This window comes from Carassius carassius, chromosome 3, assembly GCF_963082965.1.
Source record: "Carassius carassius chromosome 3, fCarCar2.1, whole genome shotgun sequence".
Lineage (NCBI taxonomy): Eukaryota > Metazoa > Chordata > Actinopteri > Cypriniformes > Cyprinidae > Carassius > Carassius carassius.
Window position 1 is genome coordinate 9569643 of NC_081757.1, and position 20400 is coordinate 9590042.

The 20400-nt window shown below is 38.1% G+C and overlaps 2 protein-coding genes across 2 annotated transcripts in view; one reads left to right on the forward strand and one right to left on the reverse strand.

Annotated features, from left to right (window-relative positions):
* Nucleotides 1-3750: 3750 nt before the first annotated feature.
* gpr185b (G protein-coupled receptor 185 b) lies at nucleotides 3751-7397 on the reverse strand. Its single transcript, XM_059527842.1, has 2 exons — nucleotides 6906-7397; nucleotides 3751-6070 (listed from the first exon to the last, which is right to left on the reverse strand). Exon 2 carries the CDS (start codon nucleotides 6066-6068, stop codon nucleotides 5070-5072), a length of 999 nt encoding a protein of 332 aa, XP_059383825.1. The 5' UTR covers nucleotides 6069-6070; nucleotides 6906-7397; the 3' UTR covers nucleotides 3751-5069.
* A 10837-nt stretch (nucleotides 7398-18234) lies between these two features.
* si:dkey-172j4.3 (diacylglycerol kinase delta) overlaps nucleotides 18235-20400 on the forward strand; it is a 62080-nt gene continuing 59914 nt past the window's right edge. Inside the window, exons 1-2 of the mRNA XM_059527854.1 lie at nucleotides 18235-18483; nucleotides 20112-20347. Coding sequence (XP_059383837.1) covers nucleotides 20171-20347 — 177 coding nt within the window. The 5' untranslated portion in view covers nucleotides 18235-18483; nucleotides 20112-20170. The remainder of the gene's footprint in view (nucleotides 18484-20111; nucleotides 20348-20400) is intronic.

Below are 20400 nucleotides of genomic sequence, written 5' to 3' on the forward strand. Positions count from 1 at the left end.
CCTGTCCCAACTTTTTTGGAATGTATAGCTCTCATGAAATCCAAAATGAGCCAATATTTGGCTTGACATTTCAAAATGTCTCACTTTCAACATTTGATATGTTATTTTTATTCTATTGTGGATAAAATATAAGTTTATGAAATATGTAAATTATTCCATTCCTTTTTTACTCAGTTTGTACCAGTGTCCCAACTTTTTTATTTGACAATATATATATATATATATATATATATATATATATATATATATATATATATTAGCTTTTCATTAAAAACTCACTGCAGTTCCTTAACAAACCGACCCATGATGTAATATAATGTTTAATGCACTTCATGTTGTTAATAACAGGAAAACATTTCCTCACTCTTTGAATATTTATCAATATGGTACAAGATTATCCTATTTAAATCAATTTGATAAATGAGTTGGGTCAAAAGTAATCTAAAAGTAGTCTGATTATAAATGTGTAACAGATAACGTTACTAACTTCAATTTTTGTCATGTAATTCGGAATCGGTAACGGATTAAAATTTGTCTGCCCTTGTTTGCTAGTAGAAGCCCTAGCATTTGTTTTACTTATTAGTTATTATAATCTTTATATCATTATTAAATTAACATTTGTAAGCTTGCAACAAATTCAATGTTAATATTGAATTCCAGGTATAAACATGTTGCATATAATTAATTTTAAGTTTTCTTGAAGTATCTTACAGCAAATCAAATATGTATAATTATGCAGAAATTGTATGTTGTTAGAAATGATCTATAGGTCCTAACCATAAAGAAACTAAATTTCATTGATGATAATTGATGACTTAATTTATAGAACAGGAAATAATATCACAAACATCAGTGAATAGCCTACACATTAATTAAATGAAAAGCTCGGTTGCACTTTATTTTAAGGTGTTCCTGTTACAGTGTAGTTATACATTTAAGTACCAAGTAATATTAATTAAATAAAAGAAAATATTTTGACAGAGATTCTTCAAATTTTAAAGTTTTTTATATTTTTTGAGGAGTCCCCCTATTTATCGATTATAATTTTTTTTTTATAAGTGAACATAACTTAGTAGTTCTACAGCAGGCGCTTCGATGACCCCTTAAAAAAAGGCGCGAATTGCCCATCACCTCACAGCGTGGGCTCGACAAGATCTCTGGCGTTCAGATCCCACACTCACCGTGATCCTGACAGCGCACGTTACGTAAAACGGAAAGGCTGAATAATTCATACCCAAGCCTTTTATAGCAGAGCCGCCTTCAAACGATGACCTGTACCGGTTTGAGTCCGTCCTTCCCCCTCACACACACACAAACAAAACACCAAAAACCATAGACTGTGATTAGGTTTGCAGAATTTTATTTGACAAAGTAATCTCCTCGTGGTGTTGTTTTTTTTCCCCCTTCTCACTCACTCACTCTCTTTTTGTTTCAGTATTGTCGTATTTACAGTAATAAAAAATAAATCATTTTTTAGGAAGGATTACATTCCACACTTACATTGCAATGTGTAGCATGTACCTTTCTTAAAGTGCATCGTACTTGTCAGATTTCAGTTCACAATACAAAGAAAAACAAAGCAAGAAAATGATCAACAACAATTACATCACAGTATCAGAGCACCCATCCACATCTCTGACCGCTTGCTAATAAGGGCCACATTATTGTGCTGACAGTTTACCTACACAAAAACATTCCTTTAGCACTATAGATGATTGCAAAAGTGATTGTAGATCATAGTGAGACTTCATCTGTAATGCACAGAGATTAGGATTTCAGAGAATGAGCTTCATTTTGGGTGCAGTGGTTACATAACCCCAGAGGATCTTCTAAAGGCTTGTCTCTCTCCCCTCCCTTATTTTAGGACGGCGCCTTCTCGCTCTATTGTAGCTGTTGATGGGAAACACAGAGCTCGGCTTAATGGCCCAGAAAACGGATTTCAAGTACCCCAGATAAATGCAACATTTCATGCTCTTCAAGGTTATTTTTAGCAGGGCCTGATTAAGTGGTAATAGTGCTTCCATGCGGTTAGGTGCCGTCATTCAGACAACCTCTCTCCATTTACGTACGCCAGCGTTGACGTCACAACTGAAGACTAAGGTACGCTGGTCTCACACTAGATTTTTGTTCAGTGTAACTCTCAAAAAGAAGTCTCCGTCACCTGTACTGTAACTGCAGAGGAATGCAGTCATCTTATATTTTGTCCATTACTGACTGAAGATATGTGAAATTCTACATGGCTGGCTGCCTGGCATACTTCAATTCTGTGATGATATCTGTGGTGTTGGTAATTAGATAGGTCACTTTTGAGCATGAGGCTGGGGGAGGACCATCTGTCTGTAGTCTGGCACACAAAAGGGCTGTCCCAGTCCAACAGAACGCTAAAGAGAGGACTGCATTGCTCTGCCGGTAGCCATAGTGGACTACAGTGTCTAAGAGAGAAGGTGGAACCCAGCCATTGGCTTGGCATAGAACGTGCACACCACCTGGTTCTCTGGGTCTATTTCTGAGCTTTAACTTTTAGACCCAACTGTTCATACTAGCCGCTACTAAACAAATTATATCCTATCTGTGTTAAATAGTCAAGCTGCCTAGATGTCGACTATCTGCACACCAATCTGTGCCTCAACCGCTGCAAATTTGAAGGTGAATGGTACTGTCGACATAGTCAGGTGATGTTACAAATCATAATCCTTGTTTTTACTGATCTGATAAATGCATGAAATCAATAAGACACTAGTAAGTGAAATTATATTTCTGTCTTGCCAACACTTTTTTTGATCATTTGTTTTTAGTTTTTTGTTTGCTTTTTCTAGGAAACCATCGATAAGAATACAGGTACTGAACACACACATATACACACACACACCAAAACAACATCATAAAACTCATGCCCTGATGTGTATAAAAATATACATTTCCATACAGCATTGCATAAGAAAAATAACCGCTTACCCCTGAACAAACTGAATCTATGGCATCCCATTGAGTACACTGTAGTGAAGATACATTACATAACGGTAGAGATTTGCTGAAAAACACTGATATTTGCCAACTGTTGTGTACTATGTGGGGTGGGTTATTTTTTATAAGTGGGCACAGTGTGACAGGTCACTGAACTCCACTCCTGACATAAGTGAGTGGTATATAAACAAATGGTTCTCTCACTTTCACACACACAACCACAAACAATCAGGCATATCACACAATCGTGCAAAAAAATAAATAAATTGCTCCACAGTGTCCAGACTGTGAAATATCTCCAGGTAAAAGTCCATCAGATCTCATACAGGTCACTAAGAGTAGTTAGTCGAGGGGCACCTGGATGGGCTCCCAAGGCCAACTTTAAATGCTTGTACTATAATGTGAAAGCACATCTTAGAAAACAGTACAATTGATTTATAGAGTTGAAACACCCTGGTCTCACTAAACTATTCTCAGTCTGTTTTTTAATCATGTTCAAGTCAGGAAGTAAAATTAGCTCTGTCGATGGCCTCATTGTGATTGTAGCTCTATCAATGAACGGTACACATTAATTTGTTATTGCAAAAGAGAAGGTAAGGCCTAAATTAAGATATTTGCCGCAAATGAGGGGTCATCAAAGAACAGCTGTGACATTCATACCCCCCTCGAAAACACAAGGCTTTGTTACGGTCAAGCTCAACAAATATCTATGCATATAAAATATTACGACAACTTTTTAGTGATGTTTCTTTTGTGCCATTTGGAAAAAGGCATAGTGTTTCTCGGTTTTGTCCTTTGAGCTTGTTATGTTGTTATGTTGTTTGTTTTTTTGGTTGTGTAGCATAGTATAAATCCAATTCGGCTGATTTAATGATGTGTTTTTAAATCTTACATGTTATTTCAAGGTCATTTTGGCTGAATCCTACAGAAAAATGATCCTGGTGATTATCAGATATAATTGAGTGTGTAGAATGTACAATTAGTCCATCAGATCAGGGATCAATGTTAGGGTCAGGCTTGTGTGTAAATAGATCTGCATGAAGGCCTATTAAAAGATCAGATAACTAAGCTAAAATGGGACAGAAGGGATTTCAGTTCAGAAGCACTCGTCTTATTTAAGCGTTCATGTCTCAGTTGGCCTAACACAAAATTGCCTTGAAAGATGCTGCCTGATGTTGAAATTAAAGTATTGTGGTTGACACCTCATTTCGCGCTCAGACCTTCATTAACTCTGCCATTTTGCACCAACACCAAGATGTGTGCTCAATAGATTCCAGAGACCAAAAATGTGTGAAAATATGATTTGCCTTAGTTTCGTGGCAGAAGATATTTCAATGTCATTAGGGATGCTAGACAATAAACCAGTTCAGCATGTCTAAACAAATTGGCTTTTCTCAGGGATTTTTACATTTATGAAATTTCACCACCAATGATGTGTAGCAAAAAATAATCACATTGAAATGAAAAGAGGTCATTTTTTTCCTTTGCACTATAATTTCAGTTTCTAAAAAAAGTGATTTGATAAAATTGGCTGTAAAGCGACAAATGCCAGAAGCTCTATAATTTTTGCCCACAGGACCGTGTTTTCTCTCTGTCATTCATACATTTTTAAGCGAACACAGATTTAAGTGTTAGAGGCGGGGAATAGGGAATAGCTTCATTGTACCTGCTGCTGTCCGTGGTGCTGAAAGAGCTCCATATAGCATGAGCATGTACACGAAAGCTGTCTACCATTTACAGCTTTCTTTATACGTATCAGGTCAGTTTTGTAATAATTTTAGCTATTAATGATGTTTTTTGTTTGTTTGTTTTTGTTTTTGTTTTTTTAAGATAAATAGTATATTGATTTGTGTCACTAGGCATGTACTGCATATCTCGGAATATCCAGATCATGTTCAACTGGAACGGTCTCACATCTGGTATAATTTTAAATGTTGTGCGTAGAGGTCTACTATGCATTAAAGACATCTAATTATACATAGCAGGTTGACTTCTTGGATCGCAACAACTACTGCACAACCAGCAACGTTTGACTGGGATCCCACCAATGGAGGACATCATATCATTAACACTGACACAGTACAAACTAATTCTGTGAGTCCGACCTATACATCGCTCGATGTCCTTGGCCGCAAGGAGAAGTTGGACGGCACGCATCCGCAGCAGGCTAACCACAGGGATTTCTGGATGTCCGGATTTCTGTAAGCGTATATGATTGGGTTTATGACCGAGTTGCATGTCGCCGGCAGCACTGTTGCATACGTGTAGATCATCGGGTAGCTGGAGTCTGCCACAATCGAATACATGGCGAAGGGCATCCAACATGCAGCAAAGGTGCAGAGGATGACAGAGAGCGTGGATACACCTTTTGTGGTGGAAATGGCCATGAACTGGTGCTGGACAGCGATTTGCTGTGCATGGCGAAAGGCAATCTTACAGATCTGTAGGTAAAGCTGCATCATGAGGGCAAACACCAGCAAGAACGTCACCGCGAGCACCACAGCATTGTTTTTGGTGACCGGCCAGCAGATACTGCAGCTGGCCTCGTCTCGGAGGCAGTTCCAGCCGAGTATTGGCAGTAGGCCCAGGATGATGCACACCAGCCAAATGAGAACCACCATGACATAGGTGAATGTCACCATGCGCTCCGAGTGGTAGGTCAGAGCGTTGTAGAGGGACAAGTAGCGATCCACCGTGATGGCCAGGATGTTGAGCACAGATGCGGAGAAGGCAGCAATCAGCAAGCCAACGGAGATCAGAGTCACAAACTGCATGTTCAGCATATAGATGAAGACAAAGTTGAGAATGAGGCCGAGTCCCGCGAGAAGGTCTGCAAACGCGAGGCTCCCTATCAGAATGAACATGGGGGCTCTCAAGGTGGGTGTGTAGAACAGGATGGCTATCACGATTGCATTCTCGCAGGAGATGAGCGTGCCTGTCACGCACAGTGCAATGTCCCACGGGCTAACAGGAAGCGGCCTCAGCTCTGCCGTTCGCACCGGTGATGAGTTCCGCACATCCAGGAGATTCCACGTGTCTGCCGTGGAGAGGGAAGAGGTGTTTTGAAGTTGGTTGCTCATTGCTGCTGCAAGAGAGTGAATCATAGCTGATGGTGGGGGGAGGGAGGTAGGGAGGGGGGTGAAAGAGAGAGAGAGAGGGGTGCGGTAGTGAAGATAGAGAATGTGTATGTCAGTGGAAAGGCAGTGGGAATAGCATATCTGTCAATAGAAACATGCCTGAAGCCCCCTGAACCTGATGAAACAGTCTCTTATACTTAGGCAGTCAAGAATGAAATTGTTAGGCTAAGTAGGATATGTGTTTACAAATTTTGTCATTAGCTAGAATGTTCAGATTTCATCATAACAGCTGGCAAAGTGTTGATTTGTGGTTAATTATAAACTGAATAGTTCTTCTTAAAGTTCTAACTTAATAACCACGTTTGTAAGCAGCAAAACATTGTAGCAAATTGCATCCAGGCAACCTGTAAATGTACAATATTTCGCTTAGTTTGCTGCTGCATGTGAATTTCATCGCAAAAAGGCTATTAATCAAGCAGGGTCCCGACAAAATGCACGCCCTTCACTTTGTTTCTATTTTTAGTAATTGTCTAAAAATAAGACGCGCCACCTCAGTGCACGGGTCTCTTATGAAGGCATCGTGTATACGCTTTCAGAATCCACAATGATGCGCTTTCACCTGACGCCATAGACGCAGACACATTTTGACTCATTCATTCATAAATTTCCACCTCACAGACCTGGCTATATATAAACTTACAAAGAAAAGACTGCAAAGGGCTTGGAGAGGTCAACCCTCCGGCTATTCGTTTAAATTTACTGGTAGCCTACCGGTTAAAAAAACAATCATCGCAATTTAATGACACGTTTATCTAAGGTTTTTTCTCACAAAAGACAGCACAAGTGCGCATCAGCAGACGGTACCTCAGTGCCATGAAGCTGCAATGCCTTTTTCTCCCCCGAGCTTGCGCGCAGTCCGTGCCTGTCATACGAGACTAGATGGAGGACCCAGAAAGAGACGGAGAACAACATAAAAGAAGAACTAAATTGCCCTTTGTTTCACGCAGTTGAGCAAAACTGTCATCTTTGGCGGGTTAAGTCCTGTGGAAAGGCGAGGTGCTCGTCGGTTAGCATGGCTAATACTGTTGGTAGGACGATAGCGCTGCCTCGCTTGATATTCCCCCCATTGGACCTCACCGATGATTCTCCCCTCTGACGTCAAGAGTCCTCACAACAGTCATGATCGAGTCTGTGAATCAGAGATGCTGTGGACGGAATATTAATAATAAAACACGTTCAGTCAACACGAATCTAACTATAAGATAGAAGAGACGAGCGCGTCTCACTCTGTGTGGTTCGCCGGCAGCCGCTACCGCTTTGCGTAAAACAACACGATTCTTTCTTATTTTTCCCCAAGATTACCGACCACACCAAACTGTCCTGCTCGTACAAAACCAGAGCACCGCTGTTGTTTTAGATATCCAAGTAAATCTACTTTGCGTGTGTCTGTTACATTTCGGGTCTCCCTCTTATGACTATGTGTCTTTTACGTGATATTACGCAACATATTTGCCGCCGAAATTCTTGGGAAACATTTTAATCGTGATAAATCTATAATTATTAAAAGCAGATGCCCTGTATTTTTTTAAAGACTGATTGTAGTGGTGAAAGGTGTGAGTGTGTTTTATTCAAGAGCTGGATGAGTGTTCAGTGGTGCGTGCGTCTCCCACTGAGGACACTGTCAAATACTCCAACAGCAGATGTCTTTACAAGTCTGTGTATTTTTAGAAAGTCACATTTCCTCGAATTGTGCATCTGCTAGCAAATTCTGGCAGATGATCATGAGAATTAGATTTGTTGCAGTAAATGCCACCAAGGTTTTACCTGCTGTGAGTCGTGACACTTAGGGCTGTTCTAATACGTCTTACAAAAACCTGTGCACACTGTACAAAACAAAAACTGGACAAGGAACTGTACAGGTTCAAATGAACAATGCAATGAAATTGGGTTTTGTTTGTGTACTGAAAATAGAGACATGCAGAGAGAGAAGGTAGGGCACTGAACTGTTTAAAGGAATGCTGTTTTTTTTTTCATTGCATTTTCCCTGAAAGACAATCTTATGAATAAGTAGCCGTGATCAGAATTACAATAAACCTCAATGTTGGTTGAGCATTGGCCCTGCAATGGCTAGTCATTGATGGGGGCTCCCACCAATCACCTTCACTCTCACTCCCCCATTCATCTTCTCTGCGCAGGATTGTGGGTAAGCCATTACATCATCACTCTCTCATACCTTTCTCACAAGTATGCATGCACTGTTACAAAAATAATCTACAACACGTTCCTGCATTATCACATGCATGTGTCTGCACGTTTAATTCTTTGATGCACAATGTCAATAAGAAATGCAATTGCACAAAAATCTAGTGAGTCACTGCTCACTCATCCTGTTGTGAGCTAAACCTATTTATTAAAATCCATTTATTTAAATTAACTTATTAGCCAACAGTTGTGTCCTGGTATGTTTCATAGCTCTGTTGATCTTTGTGTGTATTATGTGTAAGCAACTATAGCCAAGATCCATTCACTTTCTTTTTAGACCATCTAAATGAACACGTGCATGTCAATCTGGTGCTTAAGTTGTCCTGAGATGCTGTATTGATGATTAATTAAATGCATTGCATGTCCTCAATTCAGATGAGAAGACTATTACTGAACTTGCGTCGACCGCGCAAAAACCTGCTGACGCTTCCCAAATGCTGGAACTCACTCGTCAGCAGATGCTGTAGCATTGTGTGCGTGAGTATGTGTGTGCATGTGACTGCCTCATCAAATGTATTTATCCACTGTGAGTAAGCCTGTGTGCTTCTATTCACTGTCTGTTTGACAGCAGCAGCTTAAACACTCTCAGTATGAAGTTTTTATTTACTGTGATTTTCTCAGTCGCAGCCCTCTCCAATTTAAAACTGTTTTCAGTCTCCAGCAAGAGCGGCTGTTTAATGCAGCCCTCTGCTTCTTTCAGGCTTCTTTCTGCTGTCTGTCTTAATGATACTGCTGTGTGTCTTTTGAGTGAGTGGAGCAAACTACACCACAAAGTAAAAAAAATGGTGCAGTATTCTTGGTCTAGGATTTAACGCTCAAAATTACTGTAAGTGAGCATCATTTTAGCATAGTAAGAGGCTCCTGTGCCAGCCGGATTTGTATGAAGTGCTGTAATATATGTGGCCTATTATGATCTTTAGTAGTCTCTAACAAATCTGTGAAGATTCACCCAGGGAAAGTAGTGTAGATCCTGATAAAGAACATGCAAAAAAAGAAAAAGAAAAACATTTTTGCAAACACCAATACAAAATTGAACTAACTTTCAATGTTGAAATTAACAAATATTTCTAAAATAAATAAAATATTTTTCCATTGTATTTATTTTCAGTGAAATAAGAACAGTATATACAGTCAATATATACAGTAAGAAAATTAATGTTATATTAAAATATATTAAGCATTTAGGCTGTTTGGTATTTGCTGTTTCCGTTTTATTGTTACACTGTGCTAAACAATGGCACTATCATTTTCATCAGATTATAATAATCAGCATTATAGTTTGGAGCCTGTGATGCAAAACTACTGATGGCTGATTATTAGAAAGTTCAGTTATATAAGAATTGACTGTGAAATGTCATAATTTATCTTAGTTGCTACAAAATGCTGCAGTTTAGAGGTTTGTAATGGTGTATTGAGTGAATAATAGCGGTTAATTGTAGTGCATATTGATTTATGGATGAGTTATGGAGCAAGCCTGGGTGAAATTTGTCTAAAACGTCACATGCAAGAAAGGTAAAAAGCAAGCTGGAGCTATTTCCACTTAAGCTTTTTACTAGCCATCATCTTCAGAAGGTGATAGTCTGCTAGATAGAGGCTCGACCTTTTTTCCATCTTAATTTCTCCTTTTTTGTATCCCTTTAACTTCATTTTTCCTCCATCTCCATGTGTCAAACTGTAATCGTTTCCTGTTTCAGAGAAAAGTGAGAGTGCGGCAGACAGACTGAGAGCAAGGATTTGGATTTAATTGAATTTCACATTAGAATAAAAACCTTCAACCTCAAGGACGATTTACATGCTTGACCTCAAACAAGTTTTATCTATACTGTTGCGTGACTTGGTTCTATAGATCGCCTTGGATTTTGAGATGTGGAGACAGATGAACACAAGCCTGTAGGATGGGGTTTAGGCAGAATAAATGCAGTTATGACATTTTGAGGTCAACAGATGCAGCCATTATATAGGGTACAAGGGAAAATAAGAAAATGAAACATACATGGATGAATTGTTCACCAAAAGATCTATAATATACATTGTAGTACACACACACACAACTTGTGTGTGTGAGTGATGCCTACATTAATTTCTGCCTTAAGATGGAGCTGGTGATACCAAGGATCTAACTGGGTCAGTTTTTCCATCTATTAATGGAAGTATTATAGCTATAGGCACAAGTTGCTGTTTATCTCTCTGCTTTTCTTTTTCTGTGCGATCTCTCTCTCTCGCTATTGTCAAGATCTCTTCTTCACTCGATGGGGGATTAACTTGTGCCCAGTGGGGTCTGGCTGGCTTGTGTGAGCAGCAGGTGCCCATGTGTGAAGAGTAATCCCAAAGGGAGTCAGACACAAGTGTTAGCATCCACTCAGGAAAGAGTTTTCTGTAGCTTTCACCAATGGCCTGTCTGACTGATGAGAACTTGTCATTTCATATTAGCCATAAGAGGGAGACAGCAGGGGTCTGGGCGTTTGTGTATTTATGGAATGTGTGAAAACAAGAAAGGAAAGTAGGAGCTGTGTGAAGATTCCAGGTCAGATGAGGCATGGGTGGGGGTGCATATATATTTGGATTTTACAAAATGATCCTAATCAGTCATCATGATGTTGTCTTTCATGTTTGTATTCTTGCAATGAAATTGGGAAGGTTTCACCCTACAGTATTTGAAGTGCAATATTCTGAAGTGGTCAACTGATGGTCAAAGGGATTATTATTTTTTATTGTTTTTTATTAATACCCAGATTTTTATTAGTAGTATTTTATCCAGATAATTTTTACCATAAAAGTAATATAAATATTTTAAAACTTTATCCATTTCACATTATCCATCGACAAGGCTGTCTGCATATTTTGGAACTGATTACAGACAAATGGGCTTGTTAATCCATCATTTGATTTGCTTTGAGTAAAACATTTCAGCAACATTCTGGTGTGAATTTTGTTAATCTGTTTCTCTCTTTTAAACCCAAATAATTTGGAATTTATACCTAAATAATTACTTAAACCAGAAGTTACTCAAAACAGAAACTGTGCATTAACCATTGACTGGATTGTCTACACATTTGAAGCTGATTTTGGCAGAATGACATCTGTTATTCTTTAATTCTGTTTACTTTGAGCAAAACATTTTAGGAATATTCTGTTGTGAATTTTGTTGTTCCCCCATTTGGAAGTCTGATTGTTTTTCTGTTTTCTGTTTTGTGCTGCTATTAATTCTCTAAAACTGCTCCAGCTACTACCACAGGAAGGAGCACCCTTAGCCTCATCTTTATCCTACAATTACTGAAGAAATGGCAATGCTGATTTCTAGTCAATGCAAAAGGGCAATGACTGTTCTTCACTCTGTTGAGGAGTCCACAGGGATTGTTCTAAATGATTCACTGATCTTTAGATAATATTCCTCAACTGTTGAACCAATTAGCGGTTTCTGCTTACATACTTCCCCTGTGCACTGCTGTTAAAATTATAATCCTGTTCCAGTTGTGCTCTTTTGCATAATTAGTATTCAGTTCCTTTGAGACAAAAATCCACACATTTTAAATATTTATTTACACCCACCTTGTGAAGACTATACAAAAGAGGACAAGAACAGAAGAGATGCTTATATCACAAGGAATCTGCATGGTACAAAAGTGTTTGCGTCAGTAATTGCAGGCTACATGTGTAATTACATCTGTATCAATGATGCACACAGTCAGACAAGAACACACAAACAAACCTGCTTCATTCACTGAACATCAAAGAGGCTCCCTGTCCCAGCATTTCATCATCTGATTTAAATGAGAATGATGTACATGTCAGTGAATGAGAATGGATTAAATTAGTCTATCTATCTATCTATCTATCTATCTATCTATCTATCTATCTATCTATCTATCTATCTATCTATCTATCTATCTATCTATCTATCTATCTATCTATCTATCTATCTATCTATCTATCTATCTATCTATCTATCTATCCATCCGTCTGTCGTTATATAGTTTCTTGCAGCTGTTTCATTTGTTCATTTGTGCAACTATGTATTTGCTTTAACAGTGAAAATATTTGTAAAAACTGTTATAAACAAGTAATGATGCAGTCCTTTAAATCTTAAAGGGGTCATATGATGTTGCTAAAAATAAACATTATTTTGTGTTTTTGGTGTAATGAAATGTTTATATGGTTTAAGGTTCAAAAAACATTTCCATATAATGTACATTATTGTTTCTCCTCTTTGCCTCCCCTTTCTGAAACGTGTCAATTTTTACAAAGCTCATCTGTCTGAAAAGCGAGGTGTACACTGATTGGCCAGCTATCTAGTGCGTTGTGATTGGCCAAATGCCTTAAAGGTACAATTTGTAAGATATTTGCAGTAAAATATCCAAAAACCACTAGGCTAGTGTTATATATTTTGTCCAGCTGATTACTAACAATATCTCTAATGTTTTCAACTACTTGTAAATTATGAGAAAATTCCCATTCTAAACAGTGACACGGGGCAGTGCAGTCGCCTGTCATTACTGACGTAGAAACCACGTGACAACAGTGTCGGGGACAAATGCGGAATTAGCTTTGCGACAAACTTCAACTAGAAAGAGATACCGATCTTGCTTGTGTTTTACTCGACAGGTGAGTTGTTTTGATTCGTATCTTTACAGAAAATGTATGCTATTATAACGATCAACAAGATTAGTATTATGGGGCATACACGCCAAACGCGAAGCATCGCGTCTCTAGACCTGCGTGAGGACGTGTCTGATCCATAGTCTGATCGCGTCTTTGCATTGACTTTGTATGTAATCTACTCGCGCAAATCGTTGAACTCACATTAAATCCATTATTTATCTTTCCGTCTGATTGATGGCCGTCAGCTGTTGGGTAGAAGACAACAAATCCCATCATTCCACGCTTAGTCAAGTCACCTTTATTTATATAGCGCTTTAAACAAAATACATTGCATCAAAGGAATTGAACAACATTCATTAGGAAAACTGTGTGTCAATAACTCAAAATGATAGTTAAAGACAGTTCATCATTGAATTCAGTGATGTCATCTCTGTTCAGTTAAATAGTGTCTGTGCATTTATTTGCAATCAAGTCAACGATATCGCTGTAGATGAAGTGACCCCATCTAAGCAAGCCAGAGGCGACAGTGGCAAGGAACCGAAACTCCATCGGTGACAGAATGGAGAAAAAAAACCTTGGGAGAAACCAGGCTCAGTTGGGGGGCCAATTCTCCTCTGACCAGACGAAACCAGTAGTTCAATTCCAGGCTGCAGCAAAGTTTGATGACTTAGCGTCATCAAACCACGCAATTGTTATTGTTTTGGTAGTGCGCCCTCTCGTGGTAGGTCCTACAACCTGTACCTTTAAGCCTTCAAGGAAATGTTATGCCCCTTACCATACTGTGATGCGTGTCCCGGTCAGAACACCAGCGAGACAAGACAAAAACAATAAAACCCATTACAAACTAGCCATTTGTTGCATTCAGAGGGGCATAACTACTGATTATAACTACTTATACTGTCTTTTGAAGGCATTGCATTGCAACATGCACATAAACATAAAACCAATGTCTGCATTTGTGATCGGAGAAATGACAAACAACAAGCGCTACTCTACACTGCTCAAAACTCGTGTCAGTGGCAAATCCTTTAAATATGAAAACGTACTTACAGACTGTGAGTCAGAACAGCCGGCATTGTAGTCTTCTCTCCCAGGATCAGGAAACAGTCCTCCATAAAATGCGCTGCACACATCTGAATATTTGGGTTGAACTGTTCTGGAACAGTGTTGTAAATACAACTTAACCACTGATTTCTAGCTGTGTCCTCTTTTGGAAGACCAAACTAAGTATTTTCGCTTTCGCAACGAAACACACAGCATCTCCATGACATGGCGGCAGCAACAACACTACAGCGAGAATCAAAGTTACGCCTTTAAGTGTTGCCAACTAATTTTCAGAGACAGTTGCTAAAGAAAGGTCGATTTGTTGCTAATAATTGATAAATGATGTTATGATGTCATTGCACGATGACGGCATTGCATAATCACAATGCAAAATTGTCACAACATCAAATCTCTGCAAAAATCTTTATATGTGTAACTTTAGATTTGTTTTTAAAATTATATGCATAATATAATAAAATGTAAATAACTGTAAAATACAGTTATGCTTGAATGCATTGTATTATTGAACATTTTTTAATTATTACAATTTTTTTTATAACTAGTAAACTAGTAATACTGCACATTCTCAACAATTATGCATCAAGCAGTGTATTAGTAGTTATTTTGTATGTTACACTCTAAGAAATGTCTGTAAAAATAGGGCAAAATGTGCTATGTTTTTCTGAATTGGTATTTTATCTGCATTTTAAATTACGCATTGTGTTTTTGGTTTACAGTATATAATGGATAATGTCCTGGACAATTACTAGTGTCTTTTTCATTTTTTCATTACATTGTACTTACTGAACAACAATCGCAGGTACAAGCTACTAATAAAGTGTATCATAAATGAACAATTATTAAATTATAAAATTATTATTATTAAACTGAACAATTGCAACTAGCTAACTTAATTCACCTGATGTGTGTACTGCTAGACATCTTTGGTTTCCTCTTTTTTTTGTATAATTTGGATGGAAAATGTGTGCCTTTTCACTAAACAAAAATGGCTAAAAGTTGCCAAAGAAAAATTTTTAATGGCTAAATTTGCTGCTAGGTGCTTTTGGAAGAAAAAGTTGCTAAGATAGTCTGAAATGTTGCTAAGTTGGCAACACTGACACCTTCTTTCTTTGGGCGGTGTTATGCAAATCTTGTGACATATACATGTGGGAGCATGTTTAAATGAGGTGTTTTGTTTTTTTAACTGTTCCCTAACAATACAGTAGGTCATACCAGTGACTTCAACTAAAAGCTTGAAATAAATGAGATCATTTCTGTTAACTGAAAAGAGACAGTGAACTTAACATGTGCCTTTTTTCATAGATCTTCACGAAATAAAGAAGTCAAGTGATGTCATCAGTCTGATTTTTATTTCAAAATAAACAATTTTTGTTAAACGGTAACACTAGTGACAACTCCAGGTGACCACTACTTTCATTATATAGGCTATTTTATCTTATTTTTTGGCATTTCATTTGTTTTTTTATGTCATTTATATCATATATTTTATAGTTATGAATACATCATTGTATTTTAGATGGTAGAAAAACCTGTTGACCTCAAAATAATGTACTTTAATTAAAAACAAATATGGTCACATATTGATGGCTCAAGAAGGTGTAATTGTTCAAATAACACAGTTCTATTTTAATACACACACACACAACATGTAACCCTAAAGTGTTTTTTCAAGTGTAATATTTCTGTAAAGACTAGGGAGAGAAAAATGGGCGTTTCCATAGAATGACCCATGAACCATCTGATGATTGCACGTTATGTAAGCAATCAACAGGACAAAGCTACTGCAGATTTATAATATTTTTTATTATCTTATCTTTTTGTATTATCTTAAAAATGTAAGAGTGCAAGTTTTTTGAAAGTGTACATGTGTAATCCCTCTGCATGTGAACTGCAGTCGTTTAAATGCACGTGGATACGCGAAGGATGACGTGCCTCGGCCCTCGAGGGGCTCGAAAGCTTCCCGGAAAGTGTTTCTCCGCGAGCTTCGGGTTCTGAGGCTTTCTGAAACATCTCTTTGATCTCATAGCAGCTCTTGAGTGTTCACTGGATGAGTGTATACAACAGCAGCTAGTTTTTAGATTTGGAGCAAACAAATTAAATACACTGGATGTGGTGGTGTAATGCTTTGAAGCAGAAAATAATTATTCAGTGACCTTGATGATTATTTAATTGGGACCCGTTTCATCAAACAGACAAGTGTGATTTCATGTGTACCGCTGGGTGGCAGCAGAAAGCTACATCCAAAATAATTGCTCTGCCAATAGTCTGTGGGCGTGGGGTGTCCCTTATTACTCATTAACTACTTTATATATCTTTTAAGAAATGTATACATATTTTAAGGCTTTTTAGGTTAACTGAGAATGAGAAATTAATCAGAAGTTAAATTATTATTGATGATTACCATTGAGAAGAGGAATCAAAAAATTAAATGTAGCCTACACCCATTTTATATCTCTCTCCTATTAAATTCTAACTTTTGTAGAACTGATATCCTACGGAAGGAGGGAAGGGCTTTTTTTGTGTGAAAATACATGGTATTGACATGACTATTCAAATTTGGATACCTCAACCAGTATAATGTATCTTGGTAAACAAAATAGTTACAACAATTTAATTATTTTTTAATTACTGGATACATGTAGTCTTTTGGTATTAGCTATCCAGATGATCAGTGGAGAATTGTTTGATATTGGTGCATATATTTACTAAATGATGAGTCAGAACGGCCAGACACAGGAACAGTGTCTTTCCTCAGACAATCCATCTCATGAACACTTAACAATAATCTTGGAACATACAACACTATATACATTACCTATTTAACACCATACTTGTATACATTTCAAATTTGCACACATCATACCTGTACACCGTAATTGTTTTTTTTTTTTTTTTTTTTTTTTTTTTGCATTGTCTATTTTGTATATTTTTACATTATTCTTTTTTATTATCGGTGTCTTGTCACTGTCATTCTGTTGCACTGTGGCGCTTCTGTCACTAAAACAAATTCTTTGAATGTGTAAACATACCTGGCAATAAAGCTCATTCTGAAGAAGAATTCTTCTGATTCTGATTTAAGTAAATAGTAATTTTTACTATAGTGGTACTCTATTTATTTAAAAAAAACAAGCCCATAGTTTGATTATAGTGGCTGCTGCAGGTTAATGTAAATGGACTCATTTCGGCAATTAAGAGCATAGAGCTTTGGTGTGTATTAAACATGAAAGCACTTCAGTTTGTTGCAATTTCATATCATTCTATTGACAGAAAATTAGCATCAATCTACGGTATTATGGATGTGCATTCCTCAGGAGCTAATAACCAAGAGCTCATTATTGTGAAAGTAGATGTAAAACAAGAATTATATTACAAAAGGAACATAAATTGAATGCTATAGTTAATTTTAATGAGTTACAAGAGAAGTCAGGGAAGATGACAGCAGTTTAGAGAGAGTTCACTGACCTAATGACTGTAATGTAATATTATGAGAGTAACAGTGACTAAAACTGGTCTCAGAACAACATGTATCAGTATGAATCTATTCTGTATTAGTCTGAGCCGTTTATATCATTCATTCAGGTTGAAAGAACACAACTTTGTTATCCAGTAATTGTTTAGGCTATTTATTTTTGGAACAAGATGAGGAAAATGGAGAGAGAAGTATTTAATGATCAGCTGTATTGGGATTTAGATGAGCTATGATGCTGCTTTAATGGTTTTGGTTGGTAAAGTGTTGAGTGTGCTTAGATTTAGGATTGAGTTGTAGTCTATTTTGCATTTGGTGTAACGAGACTCTTTTCTTTTGCACTTCCTGCTACACAAAATAAATGGCATTTAGTGTGCTGTTGCTAGCTATAATTAACTGCATTACTTTTTTTATGCATTACTTTTAACATGTCCAATTGTATTCAGGCTCCAAAAATCGATAATGTTTCCACTGCAGTGTAAAGAAAACTCACTGTGAACCAATATCCAATTGATTTAAGGAATTAAATGTATTTTCTTTCTATCATAGAAAAGGCTAGGTCAAGATCCTTGATAGCACACTAGATCTTTTTGTCCAGTGGACGGTGCTGTGGCTACTTAACCCATTATTACTCAAGTGCCTTCCTCAATGGTCAGAACATTGCCAAGCAACCCAACGTGTAGCAACAAGTCACATAGGCTATTTCCTCAGCGAAGATTTCCCTTCACACCCCGGAGTCAAAAGTTTCAAAAGCGAAACATTATATAGGCTATCTGCATAGGGAACGGCAGTAAAACGATAATACTGAGGGATTCATTTCTCAAATATTTCTTCGTTATCTGTTGTCGAGCCATCCAGATGTGCTGACACACAGACGCTCACCCCTCCCATTCGATTCAAATCTTATCCGATGCTATGCGTAAGCGCGCGTATGTGCGCGACAGGAGCAGATTTGACAGTAGGCTATCTCACCGCGCTGCGCGAGAGCCCACCGAGAGCAACAAGAACACGCAAACGAGGGTCAACGGGAACCGACAGCACACCATAGAGGTAAAACACCACATCCACGTCCACCTTTACATTTAGTCAGACTAACCGTGGCACACGGAATCGTGCGCGAGAGTGACAGTTGAGTCTATTTGTCAATACAGAAAGTGGTGGCCGAACGCCGCGAGCATTCAATGAATCAAACCGTTAACGCTTTTATTCAAACGAAGGAGCTGGAGGACGCCGCTCTCGTGATTTCGCGAAATTGTATAGCTATGTACAGCATTACTGCTGCCTCCAATACGGCTGTTTTAGGTTTGAAAGACACGAGAGCACAGCTGGTGTGTTACTGAGTCAGAGATATCCGTGTCAATATAATCTCCTCAAATCCATTAGACGCATGGGTTTAAATATTAGTAATGGCATTATTCACTCTAACGTCTCTTTACTGCTCTGCTATAAGCGACTGGCTCGTTTTCACACGTAGACAGCCGACGCGCGACATCATAACAGGTAGTTATTTCATGTTTACAGGAGATGTGTGTGCCATAAACTGAAGTCCGATGCAGAAAGCGTCGCCGTTTTTTTTCTCTCTGTGGAGACACGTTAAGGTAATGTTTTGGGGCAAGGGGGCGATTTAATTACATTAACGGCAAGGAAGGTGATAACAGAGTGTCGCCTAAACGAATGATTGTGAGCGCAACGAATGCGCAGCTGTGAACACACGCGCAACAGTCAGCGAGTTCATGCACCTCTCAAAGCCCTGACAGCGACCGTCTGTGGATCATGTCAGATGGGTTTGTATCGATTCTGAGCTCTAATGGGCTTCACCGTCTGCTTAAGGGCCAATGGCGTGCCTCTCATTATTTTGTCTGGATCTATTGTTGTGCAAAAAAAAAAAAATCATAAGTATGACCTGGATGCATTTTGTGTGATTAGCCTAATAAGTTTTCACTTTATGAATTAAAATTAATTTGGATATGTGATTCTGTGAGGTTTAAGGTAAAGTCTAATGGTGCCGATGGTATCTATTTTCTCTCTCTCTCTCTCTCTCTCTCTCTCTCTCTCTCTCTCTCTCTCTCTCTCTCCCTCCCTCTCTCTCTCTCTCTCTCTATATATATATAGTAACAGATGAATTAGAAAAATAAGACATTTTAAAAAAAAGTAGTTTAGCATAATGTTTCGTTATTATTTCTTTAAAAAAGGTAAAATTTTGTTTGAAAATCTGACTAATATGTGAAATATTTGAAAACTTTTGTCAATTTTTCAAATCAATTTGCAATTTGTTCTGTGACAGAAAATAACAATTAAATTTGAGGTATTCAAGGTTTAAATATTTCGGTACTTTTTTACTTGTTTATTAGACCACTTTTTATACATGAAACCAGCATGAACACAAAGATCACAAGATCTTGTGTTTTAGAAGATTCTTTTTATCACCTCAGATATCCTTTTCCAGTGACCCTTAATGCTGTTATGCAATAGACTAAATAATCCCCTGTTGTTGTTAACCGTCTTTTGGTTTGTGCTGTGGTTTCTTTTGTTGGCCTCAATGCTCAGCACAATCAAAACAGAGGAAGTGAATTTGCTATGAACGCTATAGTTTATAGAGCTTTAAAATGAAAGCAGAAGTCGTCTCTTTGGGAATCAATACCGTTGACTGCCATTGAGCAATGCTTTCTCTGTTTCAGAGCTGACTTGGCACAAAGGAGGAGACGAGTGCTGTGAAAACCGTGTCCCCTGCACAGCCATGGCCTCGAAGCTCAATCCAAATGTCCTTTACGTACGGGAGCCCCGGGAGTCCCTGACCTCTCCGGACCTTCAAGCCGAGGCGGGTGACGAATCATCGGACAGTGACGGGGAGCCTGAGGAGACCTCGCACAAACTCATCCGAAAAGTGTCCACTTCTGGTCAGATTCGAGCCAAGGTTGTTCACTTTTTTTACTACTACAATCATGCTTAGTACATATTTATTTATTT